Here is a 14,920-nt window from a genome sequence, read left to right as displayed (position 1 = left end):
CGGCCCCTCTCGCTGTGGGAAAGCCGAGCCCGGCCCGGTCATCTCTCAGGACGCTGCCTCGTCGGCGCTCGGGAGCCCCATCCCCCTCCCTCCCGTGACGGCTGGGATGGCGCTGGCGGCTTCCTTGCTCCGATGTGGCGACCAGCATTGGAACGGCGGTCGGCAGCTGCGGGCTCCGTTGTGTGTCACCCCCCCCCGTGAATGGCAAGCCCCGTGGGGCTTGACAGTGGTGTTGCTTTAAGAAAAAAAATTATTCCCCCCCGCCCCATCCCCCCTTTTGCATAGCAATAAACACCACAATAAACATTCTCATGCTTTGTCCCCCTCCCATTTACTCGATAAATATTAAACATACACTTCCTACCTCATGCTGGCTAAAGGGCAATGTTTGAATAAGGCTGTGGAAGATGACTATAATCAAAAATCAGAAAGAAAAGGAACTCAGGGAATATTTCCAGTCCGTGTACACTAAGGGAAGCAGTTGCTAAGTGAAACGGTGATTATACTTATGATCATACTTCAGCTTTCCTTTGCATATCTGTGAAAATTGTAAATGCAATGATTGGTCATAAAGTTACTTTTTTATCACAATCTTAATTGCAAATGGTCACTAAATGAGGCACTCACTAAATGAGGACTACCTGTACCTAAAAAAAGTCAAAAGGGACACTTTAAAAAATAAAGATTTTACAGGCAACAGCAGTACCTGAGCAATATTGCCTAGGGAACACAAAAAAACCCCTGGCCTAGTTAGGATGGAATTCTACCAGAGTCCAGACAATGTGGTACAAAACCAAACCAAACCACAAACGCATCCTTGCTGGGATTCAGTTTAAGTCTATTTCTCCCCATCCAGAACTGGGCCTTCAGGATCTGGGTCAGGTCTCCACCTCATCTTCTGCTTGGGCCAGGTCGAAGATCTATAATAGAGTAACATTGGCATCATGATGACTCTTTCATGCTGGCAAATGAGCTCTCCCAATCCCTTCATGTATAGTTGTACTTTTCAGTCTCTGCAACTTTAAATGTGTGCATTTCAATTCCCAGAATTCCCCAGCCAGCATGTAGATTGGGGAGACATCCTATAGCAGAGCTCCCAAGAACCCAACTTCTCCTTTCTCCACCTGCTTAGGACAGAGAAGAAACACTACAAAAGACAGTGTCTCCCATTTCCAGGCCTTCCAACTATCCCAGAGGGATAGTCTCCAAAATCCCTTGTACAGGAAAGAAAAAAAAAAAACCACGAGAGTTTTCTGGCAGCTGAACACAAGGGATTATAAAATGGACCATAAAACAAATTGCATGGATATGGTACTTAATGTCACTGGCTTACATGTTCTCATAACAAGTAGCATATCTCTGAAATTATTCACACTGAGAAACTGAGAAACATATCCCTTCGCCTGAGAAACATATCCACATGTGTTTTTCTGAGAGCTATTTTGGTTGTGGCCACTTGGTGGCCACGCCCACTTGGTGGGCACACCCACGTGGTGGCCACGCCCACTTGGGCACGCCCCTGGGGTCACCACAACATGGGCAACTGTATTATGGGGTCACGGCATTAGAAAGGTTGAGAACCACTGATTTAAAGGTTTCCCCTAGCCAGTAATGACTGACTTAATGGGGCAGTGCTCATCTCCAATTCTCAGCTGAGGAAGCCAGCATTGTCTGAAAGATGTTTCTGTCACCATTGGGCCAACAGGAATGTACAGAATGCAATAACTTTCCCATTGAAGCGATACCTATTTATCTTCTTGTATTTGCAACTTTTGAACTGCAAGGTTGGCAGGAGCTGGGACAAATAACAGGAGCTCACCCCATCGTGTGGTGCTCAGGTCTCAAACCCAGGTTGTCAACTTTCCAGTTGACAAACTCGGCATCTTAACCGCTGAGCCTTCACATCCCTGGAGACCTTAATACTAAGTAATTAACCTAAAACCAGCAAATATTTCACTGCAATATAGAATTTTTTAAAAAATATTATATTCAGTTTTGGATGAATGAGGAAGAACTATTAGGCATGTTTGCTGCTTTGAATTATTTATAGAAATAATAAAGATGGGATAAAAAATTCTTTAAAAATGCCAAATAATCTTACAATCTTTAACATTGACATCCTATATTGTAATTAATATTAATAAAACCTTTTTTTATTCTCAACATTAGAGTATTAATAAACTTCAATCAATATTGTACAAATATCATTGTATCAAAGCAATATAATATATTAAAATTTACAACATAATCTAAATATAAAATTAAAAAAACAATATGGTCAAACATGGTATTTACTTCTTAGGAGACCCAAATGGTCTGTGATCATGAAATAAATTATTTAAGTGCAGAAACATAGATGAGACATTTGTAGATTGGCTAACAATAACCTAATATCATATGCATGATTTGTAGCCCTTATGATAATAATTAGATGTAGCGGGAGGCACTTTTTGCCTTCTTTTGCTTTTAAGACTTTGCTATGTTAAGGCAAAATAGGAGGGTGACAAGATATGAAACCTACTGTCTTTAGGACCACTGCATACTTCTAGCTTGCCAACAGTGTGGGAGGGAAAGAGGGGAAGAGTTTTGAATCCACAGGTGTTACTTATCAACTTGTGAGAGCCAAAACCGTTGAAGAGTTGTTTTGGCAAACTAAAGTTTCTCCTCATAATAATTACTGGAAGATATATTGGACAATGTGACCTGAACAGTCAGAGAAGGGAGGAAAAGTTTCGTTCTTTTAATTAACTGCTTCCCACTATTTTCTCAGAGCTAGCTTTAATTCTGTCGTACCAGTTTGCTAATGCCTAACAAAGTTAACATTAGAGAACGCAATGCCTCTGGTGTTTTGCTTTGTTGGGCTTCTCAGCTAGAATTTGATTTAGCTAACCTTTACCTCCTTCCTTATGATTCTTCTCACTATTGTTCAAAAGGTTCTACTTTTTTTATGGGTTTTCTTTTTGCTAACCCAGTTTAGCCAGAAAAAAAAATATCAGTTTTTAGTGTTGTGTCCTGGGGAGAACAATCAGCTTGTTTTTTAAAAAGCATCTCTATTTCTTCTTCTTCTTTTTCCTTTCTCCACTATTTAAAGTAGAACCTCGGGAAGAAGGCATCTCAAAGTGCATGAAAACCTCTGTATATTTTATAACCTCTAGGGTGAAGCCAAAACTATTGTGGCTTATTACATAACTATAGGTTTTCACTGAGGCAAGCAAGGACACTAGCATGAAATGTATTTTTAAAAGGCAATTACCTTGCATTTTTGTTTTCTCCTCAAAGTCTCGGTGATAAAGAAAATGAGGCATTGTTTCTGTTGGCTATGTTTTCTAGTAACCTACTGGGGAGGAAGGTTTCTACTCTGCCAAATCAACAGACTGTAGATGGCTTATACTTTTCTAAAAATGAGAGCAATAACAAAATTAATTAAAATAGCTAGAATAATAAGAAGAAGGCCAATAAAAATGTTAAATTCTAAAGGTCCAATGAAAAAATATAGTCTTTTCTAAAGGTAAGGAGGGAGGAAATAATCTGAAGCTTAGATGGCAAACTTCCACAAGACCAAGGTAGCAATGGAAATATCTTTTTCTTCACTCCTATCCTTCTAACTTCCCAAAGGGACACACTGATATAATTCCTTATCAACCTGAGTGCATAATTCCTTATCAACCTGAGGGCTCCGCAAGTCATAATTGACACAGAATTGGATCTGGAAACTAACAGACAACCAATGCAGTGACTGAAACATTGGTGTAATTCTGCTGAAACAGTTCTCACTTTTTAACTTTCATACTGCTGCTCCTGTATTAGCTAAAGTTTCCAAGTTGTCTTGAAAGACAGTCCAAAGCACATTGTAGTTCAGTAATTTAGTTTGAAGATAATAAGGATGAAGCGTTGATGTTTGTGCGGCCCGCTTGCTGGCATGAGCGGACTGGTGCCAGTCCACAGACCAGGGGTTAGGGACCCCTGATCTACAACATTTTTCCTTCTGGAAAATTACTTCCTCCCAAACTAAGCTTCCTTATAGTTGGCTGAAAATTTGTTGTTGTTTTGTAAAGTTTTTCAGTTAGGATAGAGAAGTGACAGAAGCAAGGTATGGAATTATTTCAAGTCAGGATACACTCAAAAGGCTTTTAATCTCCCCTGTTTTACTATATAGAGGACAAACTACTCTGATGGTTTAAGAAGGATTGTAAGAGAACACTGCATTCAGATACTAGCAAGTCATCAGTAGACTGAATAAGCACACATATTGATAAGATTATAGTCTTATAGTTGATACCAATTTATAGTTGATCTGTTTCTTTTGTCCCTTTTTTTAAGCAATCCACATCTTTCTTTTTGACAGGTAATTGTCCTTCTTAAACTGGAGTCAGGTTCTTTTTTTTTTAATTCAACAAATTAAACCGATGTTCTGAAATCATCCCAATAATATTGAAGATATATTCTATTATCTCTAATATATGCTTGTCCCTCCTTCATTCAGGAAGAATTCTAGTAGCAAAGTTGCATCTGATCAGGTGCCTTATCTGAAGTGTATAATAGGCCAAATGCCATAGGTCATTTCTGCCTCTTCTTGGAGGTTGGTGTTTTTAGGGGAAATCTTTGCATAAACTTGACATTTCTGCTATAAAATAGAAGTGCAAAATTGAATCCTTCAGATATAAAAAAGATGTGTTTGGTCATACCATATCCTACCAATTCTTCCATCTACGTACGGAGAGGAGTGAAGAAACCATTGTGATCTTATTCCAAGCATATTAATAATCACATTAGGAAAATCCAGTGCTGAAAAACTTTCAGTCTTCTGGAGAAAACTGCCAATTGCACTCTTAATTTGCTCCATTAAAATACTAGAAAAATCTCTCTTCCCCAGCCCTTTGTGTCTGTATACATGTAAAGACTTATGTTTTAATATTGATTACATTTTTGCTGTATGATCAGTCAATGATGAGTTGTATTTAATGGCATTTGAAATATTAGATCATGTTTTGTGGTCAGAATTCATGCTTTTGAAACATACTTGCAAGTTCTTCCCTAGATGCTGTTTTTTTTCTCTCTTAGAGAGTTTTTTTTACTTTTCTATTCTAAAATCATTATGTTTTATATTCATGCAGTAAAACGTAGAGATATACCATTATTTTAAGACCTTTTTGTTTATGGGAACACAGTATCTAAAATAACTAGCAAAGCTATAAAAAGCATGAAACAACGATGATGTGACTGTGCATAAAATGTGGGGAATAATTTTTGTATTCTAGATATGTACAATGAGAATGGTCACATTGCTGTATAGCACTGAGGGAAAAGAATATCAGCAAAATATTGTTAAACAAAGCAGGCATAAAATCAAAAGGTAATGAGCAAGTCAAATGTCATAAACATTCCTGGATAAATATTATTTGAGAGAAAGATTTTCTCTAAAGCCCACTGAAACTTTTGCTTAATTACTACAAAATTATATGATGTGAGTTCAGTCTTCTATTATCTTCATGTTTTGCTTCACAAAGATTAACAAAACAACAAAAAATAAATTCTCCAGAAGAATCAAGACACAAACTTTGAACTACATGGCAACAAAAATCCTGAATGGTATTCCCATCTACAAATTTTGACACTGAAAACAAATTGCAATTCACTTGTATCTCTAGATCATGGGTGAAACCTGATACAATTAAACACTTTCTCCATTAGTTAAATATTGTAATTCAGTTTCTGACAACTTTTCTTTCCATGTAGGCGGTCGTTTTGTCTTTATGTGAAGTATTAATTATGTTTGGATAACCCTTTTCCCAGTAATATTACATGTGATATATTGGATTATAGCTGGTCAAAACTCTGCATGTGGCTCCTCCTCCCCATCCTCCATAAGAGACTTGGCTCAAACCTGAGAATGAAGGAGATAAAGTAGAAAGAGTATCCAAAGGCTTTGGAGAAGAACCTGACCATTAAAATAATCAGTGGTAAATAATTTAAATAAAGCAAGTGTCTAACATAAAGTACCATCACCTTGTTTATGAGTGACAATTAGACTTAATTGTCTGGGATGCCATACAATATTTCATTGCAGAAAATTATAGGATATTAAGTAGAAAAGGACTCTGTTGGAGATTTCAGAGGAAGGGCTCCTAACTAAAATATGGTCTTCTAGTATTACTTCCTTCCTCAGCAAATGTTCTGTGAATAGAAATTTTAAAAAGTAAAAACAAGGCTTATGAGCAATAGGTAGTGTCATCTGGGGAAATCTGTATAAATTCATAATTAAAATGTTACATAGAGACATCCTGTGAGAAGATTGTGAGGGAAAATCAAATTGTGATAACTACTATGTTAATTAAAGCAGGAATTTAGTATTAGCTGCCTTGGCCCTTGCTCAGCATTCAATATCATGAGGGGAGCAGACTTTGATTTGAAAGGACCACATTTCATTTCAATACTTAGATCTAGTTGAGCTTATGTCTGAACCAGTGATTGAGAGCTATAACAGTAAGAAGCTTCTACTGTGTGATAAATGCACCCCTACAGAAATAAATTGCTCCCTCTTTAAGTCCTTCCCCACTGCTTCACTCATATTCTTAACAGGATGAGTAGTTGAACCAAAAAAGTGGTTGTTACTTTAAAGAATAAATTAGTTTGACTCTTAACTCAATAATTAAAATGGTTATGGCTATGAGCCTGCAGGGATAATGTACTATTATTATAGTCATTTGTTTCAATTAAATGCTTACTGATTTTACAATACCAGCTGGGCACCTGTGTGAGACAGCTATTACTCTGAACAAGACATCTCAAATTCCACCAGAAATTGTCCCCTCTCCAATGCATTCTACATATGCTATGACACAGATTCTTAGAAACAGAAACAAATTGAACCGGTAACAAAAATTGTGTGTGTGTGTGTGTTTGTGTGTGTATACATCTTTTTTGTGCAATGTAAAATCAGGAATTTGATAAGGGTGGTCCATTTCTATTTAAGATAAATTAATTACAAATTTTGTCTTTGTATATCTTGTGCTACAACTTATAGCAGAATTTTTTTCTAATTTATTAACACTGTGGTTTTTGCTCCTGTAAGTTGCTGATTTGAGTTAGCTGTACTTCTTGGTTTACTAAGGAAGCAGAAATATAAAATGGTTGATCAAGCTTGACAGATCAGAATAGGTTTTTTTTTTCCAGAGAGAGAATAGACATTAGTTATTGCTTTAGAAAATCTGTCATTTTTTACGCTGTTTGATTACTTCTGCACAGGTTTTGCACATAAATCATTCTTAGATGTTGTAGTACTATTATGTTTTATTACATTGAATTTTGTACTATTTCAAAGAACTTTAACCTCTTTAGTTTTGATAGTTGGAAGATTTTTCACATAAATTCCAGTGATGGGAAGTACATTTTAAAAAATCCTTGAAATGATACCTGCTACCAGATGTCTCTTTTAATAAGCAGATGAATTATAAGGTATGACCTAGAACAGGGGTGTCAAACTCGCTACGTCACGTGATGTGTCACGACGTATTGTGACTTTTTTCCCTTTGCCAAAGCTAGGGTGGGCACAGCTTCTGTGTGACACAGAAGTACTTGATACATCAGTCTAGAAGTCACAGCCAAAGGCAATAATATAACACAGAAGTCAGTCAAAACTCACGCACAATATTAGCAAGTATCATGAATGGGAGATTATTACTTCAGTAATGAGCTGCCCACAATTATAGAACTTATATTGAGGTGTGAACTGCCCACCTCCTTTCTCAGCTGATACTTCGTGAACCTTGTCTGGCTACAAGACCATGTAGCTTCCAAGTATATCTTTATTCTCATTTATAGTGAGCAATTTGAGCCTCTCCTCCTTGAATGCAGCAGTAGTACAGTCAGTGGACTCTGATTACTGTACTTAGTGTAGATCAAAATCCTGGGCAGAGTGTATCTGGCTAAAAAAAAAGGCTAATTCTGGCCTGAGTCTGGGTTAAGCTGGGCCAGGCTTATCTAATGCACAGGATTTAGTGGGCTCAGCAGACCCATCTTCCTTCTCTATGAGTATGGGATCCACAGAGGATCATGCCTGCTGTGTTTAACTGGATATATATGTTAATTAAGCTGCAATGATAAAAGCTACAACAGCATTACCCTTCATTTCCTTGGTTTCAACATCCTTGATACAGAGAGCTATCTATCTGGTCTGTCTAGAAAAGCAGTTCTTCAACTGTCACCTTTTCATCAGGTCCATGATGTCAAATAACTATTTTAAAATTTCTCATTTTTAATTTCTAATAAAATAAATATTGATAGATATAACCCACATAAACCACAGCTCTTTGGTCCTCAGTTATTTTATGAATGTAACGGGATCCTGAAACCAAAGTATTTGGGAATCACTGATCTAGAATATATGCCCCTTACCATTTCAGTGCTGATTTATCGTATAAACATTTATGTATGTGTGTATGTGTGCAGTTTCCACTTAATTATTAACTCTGCTTTGTCTTCTGTAACGCATGATGGTGATAGCTTAATCATAAAAAAGATAGAGTGGAAACAATGTTAATTAGTGTATTGGATAAAGCATATCAGGGTCCCAATCCAAGCCACATGTGGTTAGCTGGAATCTTTCTACTGATATTAATGGGGCTAGATTGACTTTATACTCATTTCTGAAAATTTTCATAATAAATTTTCTGCACAGGTCTCATATTCATAATTACATTCCTGGACTAGTTCTGCTCTGCTGTATAAATAATATTCACTTTAAAGAAAAAATATGATTACATATTTAATGGATAAATGGAGGTGTTGTGGTCCACTGGCTCCATAATAAGAATTTAAAAAGAAATCTTAATACAGTGTTTGCCCAAGAGACTAATGTAACTATAGATGGAAATGATCTTTTAGATTTGTTTAGAACTCAACACATTACATTATATCTTTCAATAATTATAAAAAATGAATGAAAAATAAGGAGAATGCATTATTTTTCTTACTAGCTGGCCAATCATCTTTAACATTTAACATCTTCATGAAACAGATGCAATCTAAAGAGCTCTAAGAAATTTATAATTCTACATGTAATTAGAACTAGCCCTTTTAAATAACCTTGCTTAACAGAGAAAGTTGACAGTGTAATATTAGTTTCTTTTTTTAAGGATTTCATTGTATGCTAGATAAGTAGATATGATCATTTTCTTTTTGCTTCTTATAGAATGGTTATTTAGCATTTTAAAACAGTTTCTGCACAATTTATTAATTCAGAAACAAATTCTTTTCCCTGCAAGTGATCTAGAAAATGTCCTTTGTATCTTGACCTTTTTTTCCAGAGCTGCAGGAGAAGCTGTGTATACAAATAGCTGATTGTGTGGATTTTGACATGTATAATCTGATTCATATAAATGTATAATTCTCTGATTCTCTGTTGGAAGCTTAATCTGGAAGCTAGTTTAGCAACAACCATTGTTTTTGAGATAATTTGAGTTGGCATTAAAGTTCTTCACAGTTGTTCATTCGCACATTAAAATCTTCAGCTCATGTTGCCATCGTTAAGTCATGTGGACAGATTCCTGTGAACAAGTCCTATAAAACAAGCCTGCTTGTTATTCAACTACAGAATTCTACATTCAGCTCTTTGGAGGACAAATAGAAATGGATTGAAAATGTGACGCATTCTAAAAAGTATATTGAATTCTCTTATTTATTTAACAGAACTGACAAGAACAGCTCTTACAAAGCCTTGCCAGCTCCCCACTCTTAAGCTCCCTCTCTGTGTCTTTTGAACATCTGAGCCCTACATGCTGTCTAATGCTGTAGAAAAGCTCTTGATTCCTGACCTGTAGCAGTAAATCTGCTTCTGAATTTGGGTTTATTTCTGCTGAAGCCTACAGAGCCCTTCCAGTTCTTCCCTACATTTCTTACTTTATGAGCTGCTAATGGAGTTGGCAGGAGTCCTCTGCTAATGAGAGATTGCACCTCAGTGGGCTTATTGGAAATGAAAATTGTTAATAAATAAAGCCCTGAGTCTTTAAAGTCATGTTAACATTAATCAGATTAATATAAAAAGTGGGAGGGGAGAGTCTGGCAAAAGCTTAAGACAGTATTTGATTTCTCTCCTGCTGGTTTCTACTGGGTCTCAATTGATAGTACCTAAGTATCTGGATTAATTTTATTTCCAAAACAAGTGAAGGAGCAGTTGTATTTCAGTGTTCTGGCTTTTTTATTAACAAGTCTCTCCCCCCTTTTTTTAATGTTAGCAGTAATAGCAGAATGAAAGTGATAGGCCACTATTTCTGAGCATCTAGTCTCTTTTTGAAGGAGAACTAACGAACGATAGAATCTTGTGAAGGATAGAATCTTGTGGGCTTTGTTGGAGATCACATTTTGTTCTTTGGATATCACAGAAATAACTTACTCTTTCTGCTTATCTAATTCACTATTATAGATTTGTATTAACTTTAGTTAAAACTGTTATATGGTTTTCCAGAGGAGGAAGATACCCTATGATTCCTTTCAGTCTGCTATTTAAATGTGACCAAAAATCCCTCACTTTTTACTGGGTCTTTTAATGCTTTTCCTAGTCCATAATGTTACAGCCATTTGTTATCAACACAACTAAAAATACCACATTTTCAAACCAATAGTTAACTGGCTCAGCTGCTTGAGATCTACACAAATCCCAAACCTTGCTTGTGGAAAGAATCTTGGTTTACCCCTACTATCTAGCATTTAAAAGAGTAAATTGTCTTTGAATGCGAAGATTCTATCCATAATTAGAATAATGCTGCATCACCAAATTTAACTTTTAAAACAGATAAATAGATATAAATTCAGATGAAGAGCAGCCTTGTGAAAAGTTTATGCTACAACAACATTCTAGGTTCCTATCTCAAAAGAGTATAATAAAATTAAATATTTTTCTTCAGTTTTCCAAGTCTGTTTCAATTCTTAAAGTATTAAAAAGTTTACAGGAGGCCAAAATAAGTTTGTTTTGAAGAACATTAAGGGATAATGATAAGCATGGTAAAATATCATAGTAAAAAAGAAACCTGATAGTAATAATGTGTCCATTGTGATCTTGGTCATAATTACTGACTTCATTGCCGCGGGCTTGAAATACAATAAGGAATGAAAACAGTTTCCATACACACTGGAAGTTTTTAAGAGGAATATCAAGAATTTTAAGAAAATAAATTTGAGGAAACCAACAGAATTGCACAGAAACCCAGATGATGTGTAGCTCCACGCATAAGCATTAGGAAGAAAAAACAGTGTTTAGATAGTAGAGTTATCATAAAGGTTATATAAGAGCACAAAAGTATAGAAATTCTTGATGGACTTCAGAGATACGTTTATGCTTTTTTCAAAAAAGTGTTAATTTCAAATCCTTTGGCCTCCAGCAATTTGAAAACTAGTGAGCTCTGTGGTCTTTGTCATGAACATTCCATTTAAGGAAATAGGTTCTTGTTGAAACATTAACTATTGTAGCTGTATTTGCATCAATTGATATTTTCTTCATGTAAGCTCAGCATTCCAAATTTCAAAAAGAACATGATTTTTTTTTAAATTTGTCAATGCAGATTTGAATTCATTTGACTAATAAAAATTTATTTATGAGACTTATATACCGCTTTAAGTGCAAGCACTCTCTCAGCGGTGTACACCAGTAAGCAATGTATATATATATATTTACATTGCCCCCAACAATCTGGGTCCTCATTTTACCTACCCCAGAAGGATGGGAGGCTGAGTCAACCTTGAGCCGGTGAGATTTGAACCGCTGACCTGCTGAACATAGTCATGCATTTGAAGCTGTCTTTCCTTTTTTAAATTGACAGTAGTGGATTTTATCTTCCATTAAAAATACTTTAAATAAATATTTTAATTGAGAATAGTATAAGAAATCCTGTTCTGTAAACAAAATCTTTTATTTCCTTCTACTTGTGCTTTCCAAACTCTTTTAATATTTTGTTTTCAGGTTTTCAGCTAGTTTCACATATGAAACTATTATTTTTTCAAATTTTAGTATTATTTTAGGAAAACTGAACCAAAAAATTGTTCTACTGTATCACTTTATTTGTTTGTTTGCTTGCTTATTTATTGGTTTTCTATGCCCAGCTTACTAATACAGCAACTCTGGGCAGCTTACAATATAATAAATTTTTTTTTAATTAAAATAGAATAAAGCAATGAAAATTAAAAACCCAGATGATGTGTAGCCTTGAGGAAAGAATTTTCTCTATCCAGTCAGCTGCTCCCAATATAATGGGCCCCTTTCAGGGCCTCAGGCAAGTTGCAGAAGCAAGTTTTTAGGCTCTTCTCGAAGGCCAGGAGTGCAGGGGCAGATCTCACCTGTGATGGGAAAATATTCCAGAGGGTGGGAACCACAGCTGAAAAGGTTCTTCTCCTGGATCCTGCCAGCTGAAATTCTTAGGCCGACTGGATCTGAATAGGCCTTTTCCCCTAGAAAAGTGGGATGGGTTAATCTCAATGGGATAAGATAATTCCTGGACTCCTTGCCATAAAGGGCTTTAAAGGTAATGGCCAACACCTTGGATTAGACCCGGAAGCAAACTGGCAACCAGTGCAGCTTGTATGAGAGCAGTGTCACATGCACCACCCAAGGGGCCCCCAGAACTGTCCACATTGCTGCATTTTGTACCAGTTGTTGCTTCCAAATACTCTTCAAGGGTATCCCCATGTAGAGCATGTTGCAGTAATCCAACCGGGAGACGACCAGGGCATAAGTGATAGTGCACAGGGTCTCATGATCTAGGAAAGGGTACAACTGGCACTGTGCTAAGGGGCTTCTAACCATGACTGCCACCAGCTCTTCGTATAACTATTACTGTAAAATATTGTATATTTCTTTGGACTCATATTTGGCTACATTCAAGAATTAATCTCTTCATTGTTGTTTCTTTTATATGGTAACATTTTATGACTTTCTTTTTTGATGATAAAATGGGGCTATCTTGCTGGAATATACAGTAAAATAAGGAAACAAATTTGTATGACCCTATTTTGAAAAGCAAAGTACAACCAGGAAGTCCACTGCATGTTGGAATGAGGTATCTCCCCTTTCCCACTTTCAAATTCTGATATTTGGGAGTCAGAATACTGCATGACCCAGTTCAAAATAACTGCTAATACTGCTGATTAATGTCAGATTAGTACAGGATTATAGGGTTAGCCCATTATAACAGTTCTGCTGTAAGACATGGCATTTGAATTCAAGGGATGCCTTAATTTGCCAAATATTACCTGTAGGAGAGTGTTAGCACCTGAGGAAATCCTCAGCAATAGATTGATATTAAAAATGTAGTACAATTTTATCTAAAAATACATTGCTGAATATTCTGCAAACTAAAAATAAAGCTAACATAGAAGTGTTTGATATGATGGAAACAGTTCCATTACAAATTAAGTGTAATTTTTCCCAGCATGAAACTTCAGTTTTTCCCCAAAGATGATTGATACCTTGGTAACAACCATGCCCAACTTGTATCATCATATAATTTTGATAAGATAATAAATACAATTTAATTTAAAAGTAATATTCTCCTAACTCAGATCCAGGAGATGGTCCACTCAGATGCTACGTCCTATGAGTCCAACCATCAAGTTCCCCTGATCAATCGAGCAGGGATGTTAACCAGTCACATGAGTGCCCTCAGCCAGTCACAGCTGATTTCTCAGATGGGTTTGAGGAGCGGTGTTACACATGGTTCCCCATCACCCCCTGGAAGCAAATCTGCTACACCATCTCCCTCCAGTTCTACTCAGGAAGAGGAGACAGAATCACATTATAAGGTACGTGCAGCCATGCCTGTTTTGATAGACATAGAGACAAACAGTGGCAGGCAACCTACAGTGGCAGAAATAATGAACAGCACCTAGAACAAAGACATTCAGTTTTTCCAAGAGGGATGCATACAAAGAGAGAAAAGAACTTTTTTTAAAAACCTAGACCATCTGAAAAGAACTTTTCTTAGCAAAAGAATTGGATAAAGGTATCAGGATTACAAATTATATCAGGCATTGAGGTGCTATATCGAACAATTAATGCAGCAAGTTCTAAAAGAGATTTTTCTTCCTAAATGTTTTCCGTCTTGCTGAAAATGCTAAGTATATCATTTTGTACTGTCCTTCCAGGTTAAGATTCTGAAATAAAAGTATGATTTATCGCATACAAGCATTCAATTCCACCAGCTGAAAATGGTTTTTGTAGAGGCAAAAATTTCATATTTGGAGAGTGAAAATAGGAAAGCATAAATATTCAGCTGGGATTTTAATTAAATAGCTTGCCAGGTAGGTCATTTTCAGAATGAAATAACAGAAAATGTTTTCACTATACCTAAACCTAGATAGGAAGGATTTTTAAGACATAATAAATTATAAGTTATTTAAAACAGATTATTTTGCTTTGTTAGTGATACGTATATGCTGAATATGTTGTAAGTTTGTAAAGAATGTTTGCATGTTAACGTAGCAATTTGTATGAAGAAATGTGTGTTATATTGGATGTCTTGCTAAATGAATATGCATGTTTATTTTGTCTTTGAAAATAAAGTCTTGCTAAATACATTTACATGCTACCTATCATTTTTATAAAAACACAAGTTGTAGCAGAATAGCTCTAGCATTTTTTTAAAGGATGAAGATTCTTCACTGTGAAGGAGAGACAGCCATTTTATGTTTCACCAACTGGAGAATCTCCTCCTGCAGCTCATACCAAGATGACAGCTAGCTGGCCATGAGAACACGATTGGTAGATCTACTGCTTTCAGAGAAGGGGAGCATGAGAGAGGGAGGTGAATCTTCCTTCTCCCTCAAGTGATCAGTCATCCTGGGCCAAAAAGTTGAGATTAAGAACTGGTGGTAGGCAGGGGCCATTCCTTTCTTTCTGTTATCCTTCTTTTTACCATGTTTTCTGCCACTCCTC

The 14,920-nt window shown here is 36.3% G+C and overlaps 1 protein-coding gene across 3 annotated transcripts in view; it reads left to right on the top strand.

Moving 5' to 3' along the window:
• The window catches only part of TOX2 (TOX high mobility group box family member 2), a 250,172-nt gene that overhangs the window by 188,323 nt on the left and 46,929 nt on the right, over positions 1-14,920 (top strand). For 2 of the 3 annotated variants that reach the window (XM_039344718.1, XM_039344716.1), the window contains one exon: positions 13,549-13,788. The exons of the other annotated variant lie outside the window; for it this stretch is intronic. In XM_039344718.1, the coding sequence (XP_039200652.1) occupies positions 13,549-13,788 (240 nt within the window). The remainder of the gene's footprint in view (positions 1-13,548; positions 13,789-14,920) is intronic. 3 annotated transcript variants of the gene reach the window in all.

Source organism: Crotalus tigris, unplaced genomic scaffold (genome assembly GCF_016545835.1).
Source record: "Crotalus tigris isolate CLP2741 ecotype Arizona unplaced genomic scaffold, ASM1654583v1 scf7180000017935.1779662, whole genome shotgun sequence".
NCBI classification, from domain to species: Eukaryota; Metazoa; Chordata; class Lepidosauria; order Squamata; family Viperidae; genus Crotalus; species Crotalus tigris.
The sequence above is the reverse complement of the archived record's forward strand: the minus strand, read 5'-3'. Positions and strand labels throughout refer to the sequence as shown.